Here is a 22,340-nt window from a genome sequence, read left to right as displayed (position 1 = left end):
CTCGAGTTTGTGGGCCCCTTTAACAATTTCCTGACAGGTTCACGTTCAATAGGTGAAGCTTCACCCGTCTCTGTCTGCGGTTGTGTGATGTAATAGGGCGCTAGAACGCAGAGTTTGGGAAAATTGGGTTCAAATTCATGATAATCAGCGAAGCATTGGGAAAATCTACCAGAGCTATTTCATTTATTTATTTAAAAAGTATAAACTGCTCACATCATAAAATAACAAATAATGCTTGGAAAAACAGAAGGAAATAGAAAAAGAGAAAGGCCAAACAAGAGATGGATTGATTCCATAAAGGAAGCCACAAACCTGAACTTACAGGATCTGAACAGGGTGGTTTATGACAGATGCTCTTGGAGGTCACTGATTTGTAGGGTCGCCATAAGTTGTAGTCGACTTGGAGGCACATAACAACAACAACATGCAGAAAGTATACATCAAGAACAATAACACTATAACGCTAAAAGATGGCCAGCAGAGAAATAGTTAGGCTTTCTCGCTAGGGGGAGCTGAACTATTTCCAGGTGAGAACTCTAAGAATTGTATGGGAAATCAGTGATTTTCTCATAACCAACAGAAATCTGTTCTGTTCTCTAGTTGCCAACCTAATGTATGTTTTTTATTTTAGTGTGACTGACTTAGTATCAGGAGTGGACAAGTTGAATAACGGGTTTTTTTGTTCAGAAGTTTCTATCTGACAAACAACTTGCTTAAATAAACATACAGTGTAAAAGACATGTCTATGGGTGAGTTTATAGAAGCTATGTGGAAATAAAGTGCAGTAGAAAATAAATTGGAAACCTTGAACTAAATGACTTTTGGGAAAGTCATAAGAATTAAGATTTAATTAAGGCGGTGATGCCCACCACCCAGTTTTACTTAATAAAACAATAGGTTATTTGATATTTCTTCTAACAGAAAAAATGGAAATGCACTGCCTTCAAGTCAATTCCTAACTTATGGCGACCCTATAAATAGGTTTTTATGGTAAGTGGTATTCAAAGGTGGTTTACCATTGTCTTCCTCTGAGGTTGAGAGGCGATGACTGGCCCAAGGACACCCAGTGAGCTTAATGCTTTTAGTAATGACTTTTTTCTTTTGATTATAATCGTCTCAAAAATGTAACTTTGGCCTATCTTTTAGCTACTTACTCACTGTGAGTTTGATAAGATGCCAGATTTTGTGTTATGATGATGGACACCTGGTATTTCACCTGAAAAGGAATGTTTCTATTAGCACCTGCTGGGAGGGAAGTCTGAGAGAATTGCTTTGTGCCAACACTGCTGTTTGCTTGCTTCTGTGCAGTGCAAAGAGAAGGAGCCTCTGAGAAATGACAGAAGTATTTTTGCAGGTTGCTTGTCTGGGCAGAAGTGGCATTTCTTTAAAAAAGGGGGGGGGAACCAGGCTTTCTCAAAGGGGTCATGTTTTGTTTTTCCAGACACATAGGGCACTCAGGAGAGGCCATGTCATAACTATCATGGTACAAGATTATCTCCTGTTGGATTAAATACTAGTTATCTTTATTCAGAGCTATTTACTGATAGGATGGCAAACTGTACAGATATTGTATTCTCCTGCTCCATGTATGTGTTCTTATAGTTATGTTTTTTCTGTCACAATGTGAACGTTTAATTATCATTTTTCAAAAGAAGAAATGGCATCTCTTGTAGTAGTTTGCAGTGTATGGGGTGCTGCTTCTTATCCAGTAAGCATTCTCTGCAAACAAGGACATCTGAGAGGCTTCTTGGGCTTGGAGAGAAACCTTAAGGAAGTAGCACTAAAGTATACTAACGGGGAGCTGAGGGAGGCATAAGAACAGCATAGCCAGGCAAAGGCAGTACCATTCTTTAGTTTCCCTCCCACATGGCTGATGTCTCCACACTAATTTACATCCAATATGATTATTTAGTATTGGGGTAGGGTCTTAAGTCTGGTTAGAGCTGAGCTTCTTTGGCTGGTGCACACTGGGGAGTGGGGTCAGCTGTGATGCCATCCTGACTGAGCAGCTTTACCAGGGAGGGTCTGGCCCACAAGCTAAAGTTGTCTATCCCTGCCTTAAGTTATTCTGTACTGCCTTCAATGAGCATTTTTAGCATCCCCCTTCCCCTGATTACTTAAGCATGATAAAAGGTGATGGTGAGCAGAACAGTTGGATGAGTGTGGACCACCAGCTCTAGGTGTGTATGGAATCATTCATCACTTTTTTAAAATGCAAAAATTGTTCTTTTTTTGCTTTAAGTGAAAGTTGCCATTTCACAATTAAAAAGAATAAAGTAGAAATTCACTTTCTACCTCAAGGCTGATGTAAAAATAATTGCAGTTGTCGGCATTTGAAAAAGAGGGTAGAACACAGTAGCAATAACTAATGTTGGGGAAAGATACAGCTGTTGAATTTGTCTTTTAAATAGGGATAGCTAATGGGGTGTCCTCCAGATGTTCTTGGACTGCAACTCCCATAAGCCCCAGCCAGCATGACCAGTCATCAGGAACATGGAAGTTGTAATCTAAGAACTTGGAGGGCACCACCATGGCAAATAAGAGTCCTTCAACAAAATTGTGGTAACCCTCATCCAAGTGTACATGGATTTTCATGACTTCCTGAGCCTAGTATAATGTTAAAATGAAACTTGTGAGTCAAGATACAGCTTTTAGCGTAGAAAAAAATGCCCAAATGTTACTGACAGGTGGCAAACTAAGATATGCAATAAATAACCCTTTAATACTTTAAAAATAGATTATGCTAAAATAAACATGATTACTGTGTGTTTAACTGTATATCTTTGATGCTATTCCTGTTCTTAAATTTTCTCATAGGGTGAAGCATTCAGATATGATACCTTCAGCCTCATGGAACTAATTTCACCTGTATCTCAGAACCAAAGGTATCATTATAGAAATGTTGTTCAGCTTCAGTATGGATACGATTTATGGCCAAGTCACATGGAGAGTTAGGAATACAGGTCACACATCGGCAGCTTTGCCTTTTTGTTAAGATGTGTTTGTCACTATATAGGAGAACAGAACAAAGTACCCTGAAGAACTTAAAACAGTTTATATTCCCTTTCTAAAGACTGATTTGGGGATCAGTTGCCAGATGGATAGTAGGAACTTGTAACACTTCTTGTTAATTATAACAGTTCAGTTGTAAATATATCACTGAAATGTTCCAGGAGCTTGTTTTTGTATAAGTGTGTAACAGTGGCCAAAGAGTAATATGCATCCAGCATATGTTTATTCATAGTGGTGTAGTGGCAAATTCAGAAGTGAAAGATCCCTTCATGATGGTCATGTCATGCCCTCCCACAGCCATGCCCCCTTGCTTGCTTGCTGTCTGTCATCATCTCCGCACTCCTCAGTTCCCCTGCATACCTTCTCCCACAACAACAGACATCCCTAGGGGCCAATCCACATAGGAAGCTGACCTTTAGTGTAGTGGCACCTACTCTCTGGAATTCCTTTCTCTTAAATATTAGACAGGTGCTATCTCTGTTATTTTTTCAGCGCCTACTGAAAACCTTCCTCTGTCAATGAGCCTTTTAAGTAGAGATCTTATCCCAGTCTGCATCTGTGTTGGAATTGCTTTAATAAATAATAAAATTTATTTATTAGATTTATATTCCGCCCGGCCTCCCAGTATCAGCCCAGGGTGGCAAACATAAGCACTAAAAACACTCCAAACATCAAAAACAGAGTTTAAAACATATTAAAACAAAACATTCTTAAAAACATATTAAAACAAAACATCTTTAAAAACATTTTTAAAAGCTTGAAAAACATCTTTTTTAAAGAAAAGCTTGAAAAACGCATTAAAAAGCAATTCTAACACAGACACAAACTGGGATACGGTCTATCCTGTTTCATTGCCCTTAGCTCACTGGTGTACCAAGGTGCAAACAAACCAGGCTCCACAATGCCGGAGAGGGTGCTCAAGGGCAACTCTGTCAAGAGCCTGACGCGCCTCACTGTTCCACAGCATGACAAGGGCTTCAACAGGGTCACCTGCTTTATCTACTGGGAACTCCCCCAGGGCATTCAGGGATCCAGTGGATTCCATTAGTCTCCAGGGGCAAACCATCTTAATCTGTCCATGAACCCTGCAGGGGAGAATCTGAGCCATACATCTAAACTTCACCAGGAAGTGATCTGACCATGACAATGGCGTGACATCCACCACCACCCATCTCCAGACCACCCTTCCTCCATCTGAAGCAAAAACCAAGTTAAGGGTGTGCCCTGCACTATGTGTTGGGCTGGTCACAACTTGAGACAGCCCCATGGTTGTCATGGAGGCCATGAAGCCAGAACACTAGAGGCAGCTTCAGCATGGACATTGAAATCACCCAGCACTATCGTTCTAGGCTCCTCCAATACCACAGCCGAGATGGCCTCCGCCAGCTCAGTCAGAGAAGCTACCAGGCATCAGGGTGGACAGTATACCAGCAGCAACCCTAGTTTACTGTTTCCTTGGCCCAACACAAGGTGCAGGCCCTGCAGCCCAGCTCCAAGACAGAGTGGTTTCCTGGTGTCAGAGATGGAAGTTCTCTGTGTAGACCATAGCAACTCCTCCCCAGGTGGAAGTGTTGCACTGAGTATCCAGGTGGGCAAAGCTGGGTCAGATCAACTCCTCCCGGGTCAGATCAACTCCTCCCGGGTCAGATCAACTCCTCCCGGGTCAGATCAACTCCTCCCGGGTCAGATCAACTCCTCCCGGGTCAGATCAACTCCTCCCGGGTCAGATCAACTCCTCCCGGGTCAGATCAACTCCTCCCGGGTCAGATCAACTCCTCCCGGGTCAGATCAACTCCTCCCGGGTCAGATCAACTCCTCCCGGGTCAGATCAACTCCTCCCGGGTCAGATCAACTCCTCCCGGGTCAGATCAACTCCTCCCGGGTCAGATCAACTCCTCCCGGGTCTCAGTAATGCACACCAAATAGGATCATGAGTGAGTGTGGTCTTACTGTGTACTGATCTGGCGCTAAACAGCACCCAAAGGCCAGTAGGCACAGCAGATGAGCAACAAGGAACCCGTCCATGAGAGGAGTGGGAGAGAGGAACAAGGCGTAGATAGCCTTGCCCTCGTCTTCTGTGGTAGTTAACCACCTCCCCATGGCTATACCTCCCTTTACCCATGATAACTGAAATTGGGGTGGCGTCACCCATGTTCTTCCTTACTAAGACTCCTCTTAAACACCTGATATGGACACAAGAGCCTGTCATAAAATTGTAGCATGGTTCGGAATGGTTTGAGGTAACATGGCTCTGATGCAGGGAATTGTGGGGATTTCATCTTGTGCAGAGATGGGCCTCTGAGTGGAAAACTTTTAAGTTTTGTTTCTCAGCTGCAACTAATTAAGAGGCTTGAGCAGCAGCACCTGTTTATTTTTGCTATCTGATGAGAGCCTGGTACCAAGGTCAGGTAGGCCAGAGAACTGTTGAGATCAGAGGGAAGGAGGGGGCCTGTTAGGTGCGAAAACTGAAGAAGCTTTGGGAAGCATTACCTCATTAGAAAGCCCCCTGATAGGCTAAAATACTATGGATTGTTGCTGGGGATTTTTCCTTAAGTATAGGGGGTGAAACCTATAGCCTTTGTTCCCCTGGGTTCCATCTTGATGGGTGGTTACCTGAGTGGGGTTCCACTGCCTTTCACTACCCAACATATATCTCTCTGTGGACAGGTGAGACTTTCAACAAACTACCTTTTCAAAGTAAGTAGAATAGGATAGTTAGTTTTGTTATTTTTTGGTTGTGTCTGAACTCTCTTATGTTTTACCTAAGCCCCTGTTTGGGTATGGGTATGGGTTTTAAAGGAATTGTTTTGCTGCTGTTAATTGCGCACTTACATTTTATTCAATAAAGCTACTTCTTATTTACCCATGTGTGTTCATTGCAGGAGGGCTAACTTGGTTCTGAATCTGGTATCTTGGCCACTGACCACTGACTGTCGTGTTTTGGGATTGCCTTGGGCTTCAGGATGAGGAGTGCCTGTTTGGCTCTTGTCTTTGGGAATCCCTGGCAGAACTATATCTGGGCTCTGGGTTTCCCCTGACTCAGAGTGGTTATTCAGATTGAGGGGTGGTGGCAGCCTATCTCCTATCTTGCAGGGTTGGTGTTGGTTTGCACAGCCTTGGCACAGGGAACGGTTTGTCAGGATCAATTGCCCAGGCTTGGGAATTGGGTCCTGGAAATGCACCTGGTACCTGTAGGGTGGCTTAGGGCATGACAGAGCCCACCAACAAAACTTACCTGAAAAGTAGACCAATAGGCCTCTGAGCGAATTGGGAACAGTCAGATCCACTCAGCACCTTTAATACAGGGCACATCTACTCCTCCCTGATCTCACACCCAGGGAGGGCCAGCCTTCCTCCAGTTGCAGGCTGTCACTGTGATGGTATCTGGTGACTTTCTCCTATTCAGTTCACTGCACAGGCTCTCATCCTGTGCAGGAGCTACATATGCACCATACGCCCTCCCCACTACCAATCTCCTCTAGATTGTTTTTTTTAAAAAAATAAATAGAAGGGGTAGTGCCCTTGCCCTCAGAATTCCCCAAGGCATAACTCCCTTTGGTGTCGCCCCTTCAGTGGCAACCCTGGTGGCAGCAGCAACAGACCTATTGCCCAAGGGCAGCCGGACTTTTATGCCCCCTGACCCAGCCAGGAGCTGATGTAAGATTGACTGCAGCCTCTCTCTGGAGTCAGACAGGGTCAGGCAGGGGGTCCCAGTCCTTGCAGCAGTTACTTGGGACCTCAGCTGTCTCATGAGACAGCAACCCAGAGGAGTGAGCAAGCAAGCACCCAAATGCTTAGGTACTCACTCCCAGGGCAGGTCTTCTTCAGTCCCCTAGTGCAGCAGCTGTTCTCCTAAGGTAACTACAACCTCCACCCCTAAAAAAGGAACAAAATTCTCTGAAGTTTACACCCACCTCACTCAATTTGAGGACATGTTTGGTTCCCCCGATCCATGAATACCTTTTAAAAGTGTATTTAGCCCAGTGCTAGTGCATCCTGGATCTTTTAAGAGTGAGTTCGTGTACAGAACATGCAGCACTGCTTACAACTGTACTGAAGTGAGCTGAAAGTGTTCTGTTTGAAGCAGCTTCCTTTCCAAAATATGATAAAGATAGTTAATACTTTAGTATACGTATGGAATATGAATATGAAGAATCTGTTCCAGTTTCTGGTGAAATTAGATAAATAAATGAATTGTCCACCTTTTACATCTTAAAGGAGAGCACTTCTGTCCTATCCTTTTAAGAGAATTTGGTAAACTTGTCATCTGCTAGCCTCCAACTGCGCCAAAATAAAAAGTAGTAAGCTTGTTATTGTCTGTTTTTTCAGAGGTGTTTTGGGGAAAATGGTGCCCTTGAGCTTTCCTCCATCAAAGTTTGCACTTTGGAATCCAGCTCCTGTTGGAGAAAGCGCTGTCTCTCACCTAAGTTATAGGTATGTCTTACTTAGATTTAAAAGTTTTCTTGCCCTGAACTGTTTACTCATTACTCATAAATCAATGACTAATTTTAACAATTAGAATCATAGGGAGATGCCTTGGAGGCCATATAGTCAACATTCCTGACAGATGGCTGCCTAACCGCTGCTTAATACCTCCAGAAAAAGGAAGCCCACCACTTCCGTAGGCAGGCTGTTCCATTGTTGAACAGCTTGCACTGTATAAGGAAGCTTCTACTAATACCTGCTTTTCTCCTGTTTTTACCCATTCATTCTAGTCTAGCCCTCTGGAACAATAAATCATACAGCAGCCCAAGAAAACACATTGGTGTTTGTCTTGGGGGAATATGAATTGTAATAAGGACAGAGAGAAAGTTGTAGCTTCTTTGGGACACCTAAGGCTGTGGCTTTCACTTTCTGTAGTGTGGCATAGTTATGACATGCAGAGGACTTTTCTGCCATCCATGGAGCAAGATGCTTTGAGCATAGTGGGGTTGTCCTCAGTGAACAACATGGAACTGACTTCACTCTGTGTAGTGAAATAAACCCAAAATTTGAGTTTGGAAAAATGGCTGGACATAATTGCATTCTATCATGGCTGATTTTGGAATAAGAGTACATAAAAGGAGCAATTTCAAACCCAAGCAGCTTTTTCAAGTTTGTTCCCCAGGTTTTTTCCTCAGTGATTCTTTGTTTTTTTGGAAACATGTATTATTGTATTTTGTTGCAATAATGGGTTATTGGGAGATAGCTGAAAGCCCTAATCTCAGGTATTGAAACTTTAACTTGTCTCTTCAGAAATCCCAAGGTAGTCATCACTGAGAAAACAGTTCGACTGACCCATCGTCATGCTAAGCAAAGTCGAAGAAAACCCTTCACCTGTTTTTTAGTTGGAACTCTTGCATTAGATGAAGGTAAGTATGTTGTTAGGTGCCGTTTGCCAACCATTCTATTTGATTGAACAAGTAAGCCTCAGTATGTGTCTTTATAACATCATCATATTGTAAATAACACCAAGGGATATAATCCTTCTAGTGCATGGGAGGCAATGTGGCCTCCAGATGTTGCTGGACTACAGCTTCCATCATCTCTGACCATTAACCCATGCTGACTAGGTTGATGGATGTTGTACTCAAACATATCTGGAGGGCACCACATTGGTTACGTTAGCCCTGTTCTATCCCAGTATTGTATCACCTGACTGGCAATAGCACTTCAAGGTCTTAAAAGTGACTTTCTCAACCCTGTTACCTGAGATCTTTTTAACTAGAGACTCCAGTGATTTAATCCAGAAACACAAAAATGGGCCTGTTCACTGGGGGCCCTAAAGCTGTAGAATGCTCTCCCCAGGGAGACACAACTGGTGCCATCTCGATCCATCTTTAGGTGCCAGGTAAAGACCTGCCTCTTCTCTCAGGCCTTTGGCCCTTTTTGTGTGCTGTCCCTATTGTTACTTGATGGGTTTCTAAGTTTTTATTGACTATTATGTATTTCTGTGTTTGGCTTTTACTATATTGAAGAGTTTGGGGTTTTATTGTCTGAGATTTTATCTAGGTTTCTTCTACATTTGTGTATGTTCTTTAATTTGCTTAGAAACCGCTATTAGGTGACTAACAAATGAAATAAATAATAACCTCTAATCCATGCAAAGTATGTGTTCTACCACTGAGCTGTGTCTGCTTAATAGTGAATGTGCACCTAGAATTTCTTGTGGAAATGCAGGGTTTGTAAACAGTACAACGAGGCTTCTACACAGCTTGGTTAGTGCGTTTACTTCAGGGTGCAATGTTATCTATTTCCCATGGGCAGAAGCATTTGGGAGGACTTCTTGCTGGTACTAAACCAAGGGTACTGATCTTCTGTAAGGTCTCTGTACCACCCGTATTGATGAAGTTATTCAGAATTACTTTCTGGCAGGGAAGGTGGATTGTATGAACTTAATGGCATGGTTATATTAGAGGAAAAGAACTATGTGACATGATACTGATTGGAATTACTGCATTCTCTTGCTCAAGGCGTATTCATCTGATCATATATGCGGGTATACAACTGCACAGAGGAACTTCAGAATGAACTGGCTGTTTATTATGGTGATACTTGTCTATGAACTCAGCAGCTTGAAAAAGTCTCCCATAATTCTAGTACTAGCATGAGAAACCTAGACTGTTGGCTAAATCACAAATACAGTGATGGAATCATAACGACTAGTTTGCTGAACTATGCCTTTAATGTTTTGTAGTATTTTCAGTGTATATGAACCCAATTTATACTATTAGATCATTGGTCTACTAATCTACTCTAACTGGCCGCAACTCTCCATGATCTCAGGCAGAGAGACGTCTGTGTTCTCTTCTGCTACCTGAGGTCCATTTAACTGAAAAAGTTGAGCCATCAATCTGTGTTGCATGTGAAGCATATGGCTGGATCACTAAGCTATGGCCTTCCTTTGGGCAGGGTTTGTCTGGACCTTGAAACTCTCAAGTGAGAGTCAGTCTTAGATAAGTCTGACAAAATTATCTTGTTTTAACTCTCCCTTGGTAAAATTTGGGGTTAGTGAACCATCAACACAGAATGCATTCTAACTTGCCTAACCTTTCTGGCACAGATGATGGTGTATTACTAACAATAGATCGTTTTGATCCGGGACGTGAAGTAACTAATGGCTTCGGCAAAGTACCCACAGCACCTCTTCCGGGAGACTTTTTGATTCCATGTACTTTCAGTGCTTGGGGATCTTCATCAGGTGATGTCATAGTGCACAATTCTGAAGATTTCAGCTTGGCTTTTAAGGTAAGAAACTGGACTATCTTTTTATGCGAAGACTTTGTATTAGATATCTTCTGTCTTGTTGTGTTAATATCCAGTTGCTATTTATAATCTTTCCCACAATAACTGTGGTGTGCATTTGGACATGAAGAATTGATATCTGGGTCTACTTTTTAAATTTGCTATAAATATAGAAAGAATTTTTCGTTAAAGCCCTTCTGTCTATTTCCATCTTCTAAAGAAGAAGAAAAAGGGGGGAACCCAAAATTCTTGGAAAAATGTGTATTTTAACAAAAGCCCAACGTGTTTCATCCACTCAGTAGTTTGGCCTTCATCAGGGGCTGTAAACAAAATCATAAGAACATAAACATTAATGTACATAAATTTCATACAACATAAAACCATATATACATAATTAGTCTATTAAAAATTTTACTTACATGAACTGGTCTAAAATATTCTTTTCTAGCAAATCTGCTCAAAATGAAAAATGACCACAAAGAATTCACTGAGCGTGCTCAGATATATATATGTATGTACATACATACATACATACACACACACACACACACACACACAAACCCAGGTGCCTAATGCAGGTGTAACAGGGAGTTGCATACAACTGAGGAAAAAGAATGTGAAAGGGATCATCAATATTTTGTGAGATTCACAGGAGAGGAAGAAATTCTAACCCCTCATTGAGACCACTAGGGGTCAGTGTTTTTAGTTCCAAAATCCACTGCATTTATGTAGTTGTCATAAATGTTATATAGGCCAAACATCAAGAAATGTCAGGAAATGTATAGGGGAACATATTAGCAACATCAAAAATAAGAGATCTGGGGCTCCCTTGATGGAGCATTTTACAAGATGTCATAATTCCTTTACTGACTTTAAATTTTGGGTTTTAGAAAAACCGAGTGTGAACAAAAGCCATGTTTTATTAAGGAGAGGAATAGCTTGGAATCTCTCCTGTGAACCTCACAAAATATGGATGATCCCTTTCACATTCTTTTTCCTCAGTTGTATGCAATTTCCTGTTACACCTGCATTTAGGCACCTGGGTTTGTGTATATATATATGAGCATGCTCAGTGAATTCTTCTTCGTGGTCATTTTATCATTTTGAGCAGATTTGCTAGAAAAGAATATTTTAGACCAGTTCATGTAAGTAAAAAAAATTTTATAGACTAATTATGTATATATGGTTTTATGCTGTATGAAGTTTTATATACATTAAAGTTGTCTGTCCTTATGATTTTGTTTACAGCCCCTGATGAAGGCCAAACTGAGTGGCCAAAATGCATTGGGCTTTTGTTAAAATAAACATTATTCAAGAATTTTGGGGTCCCCTTTTTTCTCCTTTTGCTTTTGGATGCTTGCCGCCATCTGCTGTTGTATTTCCATCTTCACTCTCCCCCATCTTTCTTTCCTCCATTCTCTGCAGCACTCTTCACTGTAATTAGGCGTGAGACAAAATAATCCCTTTTTAATCACAGCAACTGCCTTTGGTACTCTTTCCAGTTGAGTCACTTTACTTTCTAGAAGTTACAAAGCCTACCCTAAAAATAATGCTACCACAGCTGCTTCATCCTTGAACAAACCCTGCTAATATGCCTGTGTCTAAGACTAATCTGGACACCATTTTCCTCCTATAGATACTGCAAAGGAATCTGAACAGCCAAGATTCTTTGGATCCTTCCAAATTGCTGACTTTAAGAGTTCATATCTCTTCAACAGAGGATATGGACAACCTGAACTTTGATTTTCACTGGGCAGCTATTACTTTAGCCAATGCCTTAAAATACACTCCTGTGAAATCTGTTCCAATAATTCCTACAGCCCTTGCTAGAAATTTAAGCAGTCATATGAGCATTGCACAAGTTCAAGGTACCTGCAAATGTGGGTAAGTTAAGATATTAGAAATCATTTTTTCCATAACATGTGGAAGAGTACTGCAATGTGTAGCACTGTAAAAGAAATCCAGTGTGTTTTCATGTATTTCATGGTAGATATAAATTGTATGTAAAAGGTGGCTTTAGGCTAGTGGAAGCGCTTCAACAAGTCACTTTCGCCAGTCTCCTTCATACCAATTGCAGCCTTCTATCGTCTGTCCTGTACTGTTCCAAAGGGTCCTCCAGTCCTCAGGTAAAGATTTTGGGGGGGCGGGGAAGAGAAGCACAAGCAGCTGCATTGTGTAGGATGGATTAGTGAGAATCAGGTGCCCTGCCTTACAGAAGCACTAGTGCTAGTACAAAGCCACCATTGGATATAACCAATATTTTAAAATTATTTCACAAGATTCCTGTGCCGGTAACTTGTCTTATTGTGACCAATGAAAAAGGTCCTCATAGGAATTTTTAGGTTAGTTTTTTGTTGGCGTAAATGACTAACACGTTTACAAACAATTTGTGTTTAGAAAATGTTTTCTCTTATTTGCAGGTATCTTACAATGGACCAGACCAGAAAACTCCTTCTAATTCTGGAATCTGATCCCAAAGCTTATACTTTGCCACTGATTGGCATGTAAGTGTTTTGAGAGGAGTGAACCCTTTTCCTATTATTCTTTCTTTGAGCCTGGGATTTGACCATAAGACCAGAAATTGAGATTAATATTTCTGCAGTGCATATTTCGATAAACTGGAAAATGTATTTTTAGTAAAATGGGCTACATACAAATATACTAGCTATGGCATCAAACCTAATTTTTTTCTTCCTTTAGTTGGTTGAGTGGAATCTCTCATATCTACAGCCCTCAAGTCTGGACTTACAGTCTGCACTACTTATTCAGCTCTTCAATACAAGACCCCCCCCCCCCCCCCCCCCCCCCCCCCCCCCCCCCCCCCGGGGGTCCCCCCGGTGATTATAATTAAAATGAACTTTTCCCAATGAATGAATTATGAAAAACTTTCTCTTAATAATTATTTCTCAGAATTATTAGGATATACTTATCCTGCCTTTCTGTGTATTTATAAAATACTCAAGGTGCTATATAAAATCCAAAAGTCATAAAATGAGTAATTAAAACAGACACAGCAAAGTATGGCATGGCAACTTAGGGGAGATTGATGAGATAAAATTCTATCAAACAGATAGGCAGCCAATCTACCAGAACAGAAATTTCCTCGTCTTGGGTTCACAGAAAAGGCCCTCCTCAAGTGTCCCGATTAGATCTAAGAAAATGAGTAGGTTTATGTAGGAAGACACACAACCTTTGAAAACCTGACCCAAAACTTTTAAAGATCAGTTGCACTTTGAACTGAGCCTGGGATGTGGATTAGAAGCTGTTTCTGCTAGTGCTTGTAGCTGTTACAATGGAATTACATGTTCCCAAGAACTACATGACCAGTATGTTTTTCAGTTAGTGAGCTGGGCAACGTGCAATGGCTGGCTGAAGAAATTTGAATTGGACTTTAAAAACAAAACAAGTCACAATTGCTGAATTATGTTTTAGATAGGAACTAACAATTTGGTTTCTGTTCTTGCAGATAATCTGATGGCCTTTGTTTTAAATTAAGCTTGACCATTTCAATTCAATACATTGCATTGCCAGGTGAATTTTTTGTTGCTGTTTAATGAGACTTTTTCTTCTCCTCAGGGTGCTTTCAGAATCAGGAAGTTTTCTTATAGTCCTTTATTCTCTGATGCATAAAGATCCAGAGTTTTATGAATGCCTTCCTTGTGGTGGACATACTGAACTAGGTTTCCAGCTACTTACAAGCAAAGAAACATTACATTTCTTCAAAGTAAGTTGCTTGATTTCCCTACTAAATTTGGGTGTATGGTTCTAAGGTGGTGCTTGTCAAACATTGTCTATCACAGGGATGGGGAATCTCAGATCCGTGGATAAATTTGGCCCATCAGGCTGTTCCCTACAAACCATACCCATATGACATCAGCTGTGGGGCAGGTACTGGTGTGACTTTAAAGCAGAACTTTGAAGCTTAACATGAGTTCGTGATGGTTCCTTTGCTGGAACAAGGTGCACTTCCACTGCCCATCAATTGATAAGAAATGGGAGCATACCTTGTTCCAGCAGCAGGAAGAGGTTTGCATTGACACTGCTGCTACAATGGAGGGGAAAACCTCCATTTTAGCATTGGTTTCAATGAAAGCTGTTTTCTGAAAGCATGCTAGGAGTGTGCCTTCAAAAAGGCTCATCACCTGACATACGTTGTGTCAGATGAGTGACATCAGGTGTTAAATTTGGCCTCCCAGGGATAGAGCAGATGCGGATCTAGCCCAATGGGGGGGGAAGTTCCCTACTCCTGGTTTATCAGACAAACACATTCAAGTATCTAGAATGCAGAAATACACAGTACTGTGAAATCGTTGTCTGCAGCTCTGTACATCTAACACTTCAGCAACTGTATTCTATTTAGGAATTTTGAGCTGAAGCATCTCCCAAAACACATCAAATACTGTTACTTCAGCTTGTGTGGTACAATATACCAGAAATCCAGGTTCAAATCCTGACTCAACTATAGGTCAGTCTCATTCTCAGATAGAAATGTGAAGGCCTGGAAAAAAGCCAGAAAAATTCAGGAAAAAGCTGCTTTTTTTTCCTGAAGCTGTTTTTGTTTTTTTTCTGAAAAATTGAAAAAAATGAAGAAAAAATGGATTATGGAATGTTTTATTTTAGCATGATGAATAAAATGTTTCATTGAATCTTGGTCCCTCCCTTTTTCTCAGTTCTTTTTATGGGAATGAATGCTTTATGTCTGCTTGACACTAGAGAACTAGCGGAGACATAAATATATATTTTTTATTAATGTTGATGGTTTCTTCTGATGAAATTGTTTTTGCCTGCTCCTCATAAACTGGCAAAACGAAGGAGGTTCCTTACAGTTCATGATCTTGTAGATCCATTTGTTACAAAAAAGGTAAAAAATTTAAAAAGTATATTCAATTTGTAATAATTGTTTGAATAAAATGTACTTTTAATATACTAAATGTGATAATTTTATGCCAAGCCAGCTTGTACATAATTACATTTTATGTTCCTGAAGTAACAAAGTGACTTTCAATCTGTAAAGTGCTAATATTGCATTTTTTCAATTTTTCTGAAAAGTTCTGTTTTTTCTGAAAACCTGTTTTTTTTCCATGGCTTCAAAATTTCTGGAAATTTTACATCTCTATTCTCAGGCTAACTTTCCTCACAGGTTGCTGTGAGACTTAAAATTAGGGGAGAGAACCTTACAAAGCACCCTGAACTCCTGGGTGTGGATGTAATAGGAAACCTTAGCATCTTGGTTTTTAAGTTTGTCCTAATATCTTTTATGTGTAATTATTATATCAGGATAGTTTGTGTATTATAAATAGCTTGTTAATGTTCCTGCTGAGCTAAATAGAAAATGGGGTTAGTGAAAATCTGGTTAGTGAGAAGGATAAATCAAAGAATTTGCATTCATTTGCTTTAAGAGTGACTAATCCATGGCTGCTTAACTAGAATGCCAATAATACTGAAGAGTATTATTTTTTTAGTTCATCTCTAATTATTACAGCTGTAGGCCCCTTGAGAACAGCATCTCTCCCAATGATTTATATTCAGGGCTGTGAATGTGGTATGCCTGTTCTGACAGACAGATCCACAGCAGGGAAAGCATGGCAAAGCTGTCATTTAACTCTATTAGCCAGAATACTTCTATACTAAATGTGGCACTGTTGCTAGAGACTGGCAGCACCCACTGATTCTCTAGCTCTTAACTTCTGCCTAGTATCTGTTCACATAATAGTACATTTTGTTGCAGTCTAGTCCCCTGCATACGAAATAACTCCCAGGAAGTAAGAAGGTAGCATCATCCCTTAGGTTTGAGGGGTTCCTACCATGTCTTTGGCTGGGATGAGTTGTGTGGTAATTGTTGAATGAGGCTTAGTAACTGCATCTACTTTATTTCAGAATGTGGAGCCTTCAGATAAATACCCTATCCAATTTGTTCTAAGTTCAGAAAATAAAAATGCAGAAATGGAGTTCTTCAGTAAAATTTCAAAGAATGTTTCCTTTAGCAGGTAAGACCTTTTTCAAATCGTTCTGCATTTAATCTGTCTTTTTTGTTTGCCATTATGCTGGTCTATGCTCTTCCCAGAAAACCTTTTTTGTGTGAAAAGTATGTATTTTAAACAGAAATGGCTAGTAATTCCCATGCCAGGTAGAAGTGTGTTCTGTCTACCTTCTAGTTACATGCTCAATATGTTGATTGTAGGTGTAGAACACGAGGCAACACAGGATTTCTCAGGATGTTCATGTAGTTTACATCTTAAGTGGTCTGTCAGCCCATATAAGAACCTCCTAGGTGATACTGGTAAATATGTTAATGTGAACATTCTCTAGGAGTCTAGTTCTTGCTTGCCAAAGGATTTAACTGTACAAACATCTAAAATTTGGTTCATCTTATTGAAATATCAAATTGTTCGTTATTTTTATCTGCTCCTAACTTGTAGCTAGATTTGTTTTGATGTACCCCACCCTGAAATATTTGGATAGACAGTGGGTTGTAAATATATTGAGTAAATTACGTCTGGCAGAGATTGTACTGGGGGAAAATGCTATTCTGTTCTGACCTGGTATACCTGAGACACATACCTAATACAACTCCACAAATAAAACTGCCACCTCAGAACTAGTTCTGTTGCTATTTGTGCTTATGTCTACTTTACAAATAATTGCTGCAGTTGAGAAATTTGCTTGTTTTATTTACAATGTGTGTAGCATGGGTTGAGAGAGCCTGTGGCTCTTCAGATGCTGTTGGATTACAGCTTCCGTGATACCTGACCGTTAATAATAATAATAATAATAATACATTTAATTTTTGTGTCGCCTATCTGGCCGAAGCCACTCTAGGCGACGTACATGTTAAAATACAATAAAATACAATATAAATACAGCATAAAATACAATGCAGTCAACAATAACCATTTTAAATAGCAGCAGTATAAACAATGTAGGGCAATCAATAGACAATTTTAAACAATTTTAGCCCATCCTGGAGATCCCAAAGGCCTGTCCAAAGAGCCAAGTTTTTAAGGCTCGGCGAAATATATCCAGGGAAGGGGCATGGCGAAGATCGAACGGGAGGGAATTCCACAGAGTGGGGGCCGCCACTGAAAATGCCCTCTCTAGTCCCCACCAACCTAGCTGTTTTCGTCGGTGGGACTGAGAGAAGGCCCTGCGTGGCTGATCTAGTCAGGCAGCTTAGTTGGTGGTACTGAAGGTGCTCCTTCAGGTAAACTGGGCCGAGACCATATAGGGATTTAAAGGTTAACACCAACATCTTGAATTGGGCCCGGAAAACAACTGGGAGCCAATGTAGATGAAATAATACTGGCATAATATGATCACGGCGGCGGCTGTTTGTGAGCAGACGGGCCGCCGCATTCTGCACCCGTTGTAATTTCCGGACCGTTTTCAAGGGTAACCCCACGTAGAGCGCATTGCAGTAGTCTAATCGAGAGGTGACCAGAGCATGTACTACCAGTGGGAGCTGATGAATAGGGAGGTAGGGTTGCAGCCTCCGTATAAGGTGTAGCCGATACCAAGCTGCCCGGCTCACTGCCGAAATCTGAGCCTCCATGGACAGCTTGGAATCAAGAACAACCCCGAGGCTGCGGACCTGATCCTTCAGGGGTAGACTCACCCCATTAAGCCTCAGGTCAACAACACCCAACCTTCCCCTGTCACCCACAAGCAGCACCTCGGTCTTATCAGGATTGAGCTTCAGCCTGTTCCTTCCCATCCACCCACTCACGGATTCCAGGCACTTGGACAAGGTTTCCACAGCCAACTCCGGTGAGGATTTAAAAGAGAGATAGAGCTGCGTGTCATCAGCATATTGGTGACACCGCAGCCCAAAACTCCTGATGATGGCTCCCAGCAGTTTTACATAGATGTTAAATAGCATGGGAGAGAGGATAGAGCCCTGTGGCACTCCACAAATGAGGGGCCAAGGGTCTGAAACCTCATCCCCCAATGCTACCTGTTGATGCCTGTCAGAGAGAAAGGATCGGAACCACTGTAAAATAGTGCCTCCTATTCCCAATCCCTCCAGGCGATCTAACAGGATACCATGGTCAACGGTATCAAAAGCCGCTGAGAGATCCAGGAGGACAAGAAAGGTGAATTCTCCCCTATCTAATGCCCTCCTCATATCATCCACCAGAGCGACCAAGGCTGTTTCAGTACCATGTCCAGTCCTGAAACCCGATTGGTATGGATCCAAATAATCCGTTTCATCCAAGTGTGCTGACAACTGGTTAGCCACCACTTGCTCAATGATCTCTGTCTGCGGCTGATGGGAGTTACACTTAAGCAACATCCGGAGACTCTCAAGTTTCCTGCTCCTGGTGAAAGACAGGAGATTGTATTCAATGCTATCATTGTGCAAGTAGAACAGATTTCCACTTGTACAATAGGATTCCTCCTCCCTCTGTGCCCCCCCAGTGCACCTTCAGGTTTGCTCTAAAGGGTTGGGGGACCCTCCAGAGTACATTTGTGTGGGCTACATGGGGAGAAGGGGAAGTCCCATTGTGCAGCTTTGGGTACACCCTTAGAAAATAGCTATGAAATACATTCTGAGCAATTTATAGCAGAACGTTGACCATAAAAATACACATATTATCATAAAATATCAACTGAAACACTTGTTTCAATTCACTGTTAGAAACTGATGTGTTGTAGAATGAAGTATTGTGTGCACATAAAATTGACTTTGGTTCTTGGGATTATTCTCATGTCTCCCTCCAAGCATAGCAAGAATATCAAACTAATATTGTAGGCTTTCTGTAATGAATTAAAACATTTTACAAGCAATACAAAACTTGATTTTTTTTCAGCCCATCTCAAGGTTCTTCACCTAGTAAACTGTCTGTTAGTGATCATGATTCTGGTGTGGAAGATGATGCATCCCCAAGATCATTTCCCCGTCCTCACCCAGTGAGTCAACAGGTAAATCCTAGACTTCTCATTTGGTGTTTTCAAGTGTTTAGAGAAAATGTCAGTATCGGGTAGCTGGTGGGAGTTCTTAAAACACCGAACTTGGCATCAATGGTGTCAGGATAGCTATATTCCATACTTCTGCCACTAGGTTGTGCTATGGTGCAATTAACCCTTTATTGGTACAAATATATCTTTCAGTTTAACTTTGTAGAAGTCTTTCAGAAGACTTTACCAAAGTGCTGTGGGGAAAATGAAAAAAACAAATCAGGTGAGCCATAGCCTAGTTGTTTGACTTAATTTACTAGGGAGGTGTTCTAAAAGCATATCTTAACACAGGAGGGTAGGAGCAGAAATAATGGTTGAACTGTATAGACAGGCTTTTTAATATTGCAAATGATTGATTATTGTCGTCATTTTTCCCACTTCCTATGAGTGGGTTTTGTAGAAAGACCAGTATACACTAGGACAAACTGGATATATCTTCTGTTGCATTCCCTTTCCATTCTTCCCATCTTAAACTCCTGTACTTGTGTATTTGCCTACAGAACATATATATTATCTGTATGTGAGTTGATGCTGGCATAGCACAAGGATCCTTTGTTTTGTAGGTCTTGGGAGGATATCTTATTAAAGAACTTCAGGCAGATGTAGGTTTCTTTAATGAATTTTGGCATATACATTGTCTTGTGCCTTCTGTTCCCAATGAATTTGTCTGTAGTCTAGGGGAGACTGCTACACATTTGTTCGGGTAGGAAGGGGAAATGTCTTCAGGGGAAATTGGTAACATTAGAAATTCATAAATCAAAGTATGTTTTAAGTTTAGATTGTCCTTGTTTCCAGATGACTGAGATCCAGCCTTCAGTTCCTGAACTGTCAATTGTATTTGATGGTGTCTCTACAGACTCTGTACCAACATCCAAACATGTAATGATGGATAAAAAAAAACAGCCTTCATTTGGACATCTGCCTGCTAAGACAGCATGCCCCATAGGGCATCCACCCTGCCAACCTCAGAGCTCTGACTGTGGGAGGCAAATCTTGGGTCCATGTGTCAGAGAACCTTCTACAAGGCAGTTACCAAGCCAGTTAAAACAGAGAATGCCAGTTTTAAAACCTTGCAAAGGGAAAAAAAACCCACTTCAACAGCAGCCCAATTGTGGTATAGTTGGGTCTCAAGCAAGAAAGAGCTCTGGACCTTCTTCCTCTTCTCCTTCACCTCCTTGTAGCGGGCTGTCTCCCAACACATCCTCACATCAACTTGGAACACCTTCTGAAAGATACTTGACAAGTAATGATGCTATACAAAAGAAAGGAGAGCTTCCTTTTAGTGGACCCTTGGCACCTAATTCTAAACAATCTCCTGTAGCTTCCCACCCTTCTTGGCACAGCTGTGCTGTATCACCTTCACACATGAGAAGGTCTGTGGAATTTGGGATACCAGTTCAAGGCCCACCTTGCTGTTCTCACTGTGTCTGCAGCTGTCAGCTACGTGACCATATACAATACAGTACAGCAAATGTTTGGCAAGGGATGTATAAAATGGATTCTGGTCACACATCTGAAGTCCAGTCAAGTAGTGCCCAGGAAAGTACACAATTAATGTTCCATCAAAATATAGAATGCACAGATCTTTGCTGCAATCCAGAATGTACCACAAGTAGTCCTATGAACCTTGGGCATCATGGAATAATGGGGAACTGTTCCCCCCTTAGTGATAACATGCCAGCTACAGTAAAGATTTCTTCTCCAGCAGACCGTGGCAATGCACTATCTCATGTAGTGTACCCACCTTGTATGCACACTCCTGCACCAAAAATGGTGCAAGATAATGGAATAATGGGCTTATCTTCAGAGGTTTACAAAATTCTTGCTGAACAAGATAGGCAGATCAAACTGCTACAAGTTCAGGTTTGTTGGGTTAAATCTATTGTCTATATGTTCAGAGTTTTTGCTTAATTACTGAAAGATTATCTTTCCACTTAAGGTAGGTATGATATTACCAGACTACAACTTGATCCTTGTGTACTAATAAGTGGCATTCCCACAGGCAAGTAGAAACATGTTGTGGGTTACTAGTCAATTTATGAGTCATTAAGTTGCTTGGAATTAAGATCAGTGCAGAGTAGAAGCCAACTGGGTTTTAATTCATTGCATTTAACAATTGTAATATCCATTGTTTTGTGCTATCCTCCGTCCTGCATTACATTTTGTGTTAAAAGAAGTTTAAGACTATTCAAGGCAGCATCTTTTCAGGAAAGAATAGTCCTATATACATAAGAGATAAAGTGATATTTACTGCACAAATTACTTCTCCCACTTTTATTATCTTGGCAGTATAATTAATCCTGATCTTGCATGGTTACAGATCCAGCGGCTTTTAGAAGCACAAACTCTTCAGCCCTGTTCTACCAAGACAATAGCAAACAGAAGCATACAGTCTGAGAAACAACTAGAATTTGTTGCCATGGAAACCCAATCCTCGCCAGGGTTACATATGAAGAAAAGCGTCAGCATTGCAGTAAGCACAGGTATTGGTATATTGTGTACACCTTATTGAAGTGACACAGGTATAACTCAGTAGCAGGAAAATACCAAGCATCGCAGGCATTTTGGTAGAGCTGTTCACAGACTGCTGTGCTGCCTTCCTGTTTCACCATGCAGAACACTCTACTACCAAACCTGGGTCCTGTGCCCAAACTGTTGCATCAAGGTAGATTCCTTTACTGTGTATCTGAGGGCTGAATTGCTTGAAAGATTGTAAATGTTGTGCAAGTATTAATGTGTTTGGGTTGTTTTCCTCAAACCAAGCTTTAAACTTTTAATTGCTTTCTTCTTGTAGCCACCATAGCAGGGTGTCTAACCTTAGGGCAGTGGTTCTTGTCTTGCTAAAGTGATCGCTGCAACCTCAAATCACACTTCAGTATACCATGACATCAACTCGCTTTGTTTTGATGGTTCCTGCTAGAGCCTAATATTGGTTTTGCAAATGTGTGAAATGTACAGGCTCATCATGCTGTGAAACTGCCCATGAGTGGCCTGTTAGTTATAATTTTTCAGTTGCTTAAACATTGTGTGGCTCGTTAAACTACTAGTAATTCAACAGTCTATCTGTGATTTGCTGTAGTGCATGAAGTTGATGTACAGCTGTGACTGGGATGGAATACATAACACATACTCGGAGTGATGCCACCAGT

At 41.1% G+C, this 22,340-nt stretch overlaps 1 protein-coding gene across 1 annotated transcript in view; it reads left to right on the top strand.

Annotated features, from left to right (window-relative positions):
• STIL (STIL centriolar assembly protein) overlaps window positions 1-22,340 on the top strand; it is a 34,021-nt gene that overhangs the window by 424 nt on the left and 11,257 nt on the right. Inside the window, exons 2-13 of the mRNA XM_061632925.1 lie at window positions 2,818-2,885; window positions 7,342-7,446; window positions 8,248-8,363; window positions 10,055-10,239; window positions 11,873-12,120; window positions 12,657-12,740; window positions 12,937-13,020; window positions 13,810-13,960; window positions 16,114-16,223; window positions 19,044-19,155; window positions 19,987-21,054; window positions 21,512-21,674. Of these exons, the coding sequence (XP_061488909.1) occupies window positions 2,851-2,885; window positions 7,342-7,446; window positions 8,248-8,363; window positions 10,055-10,239; window positions 11,873-12,120; window positions 12,657-12,740; window positions 12,937-13,020; window positions 13,810-13,960; window positions 16,114-16,223; window positions 19,044-19,155; window positions 19,987-21,054; window positions 21,512-21,674 (2,461 nt within the window). The 5' untranslated portion in view covers window positions 2,818-2,850. The remainder of the gene's footprint in view (window positions 1-2,817; window positions 2,886-7,341; window positions 7,447-8,247; window positions 8,364-10,054; window positions 10,240-11,872; window positions 12,121-12,656; window positions 12,741-12,936; window positions 13,021-13,809; window positions 13,961-16,113; window positions 16,224-19,043; window positions 19,156-19,986; window positions 21,055-21,511; window positions 21,675-22,340) is intronic.

This window comes from Rhineura floridana, chromosome 6 (assembly GCF_030035675.1).
Source record: "Rhineura floridana isolate rRhiFlo1 chromosome 6, rRhiFlo1.hap2, whole genome shotgun sequence".
NCBI classification, from domain to species: Eukaryota; Metazoa; Chordata; class Lepidosauria; order Squamata; family Rhineuridae; genus Rhineura; species Rhineura floridana.
This window is presented reverse-complemented; position numbering and strand designations above follow the sequence as displayed.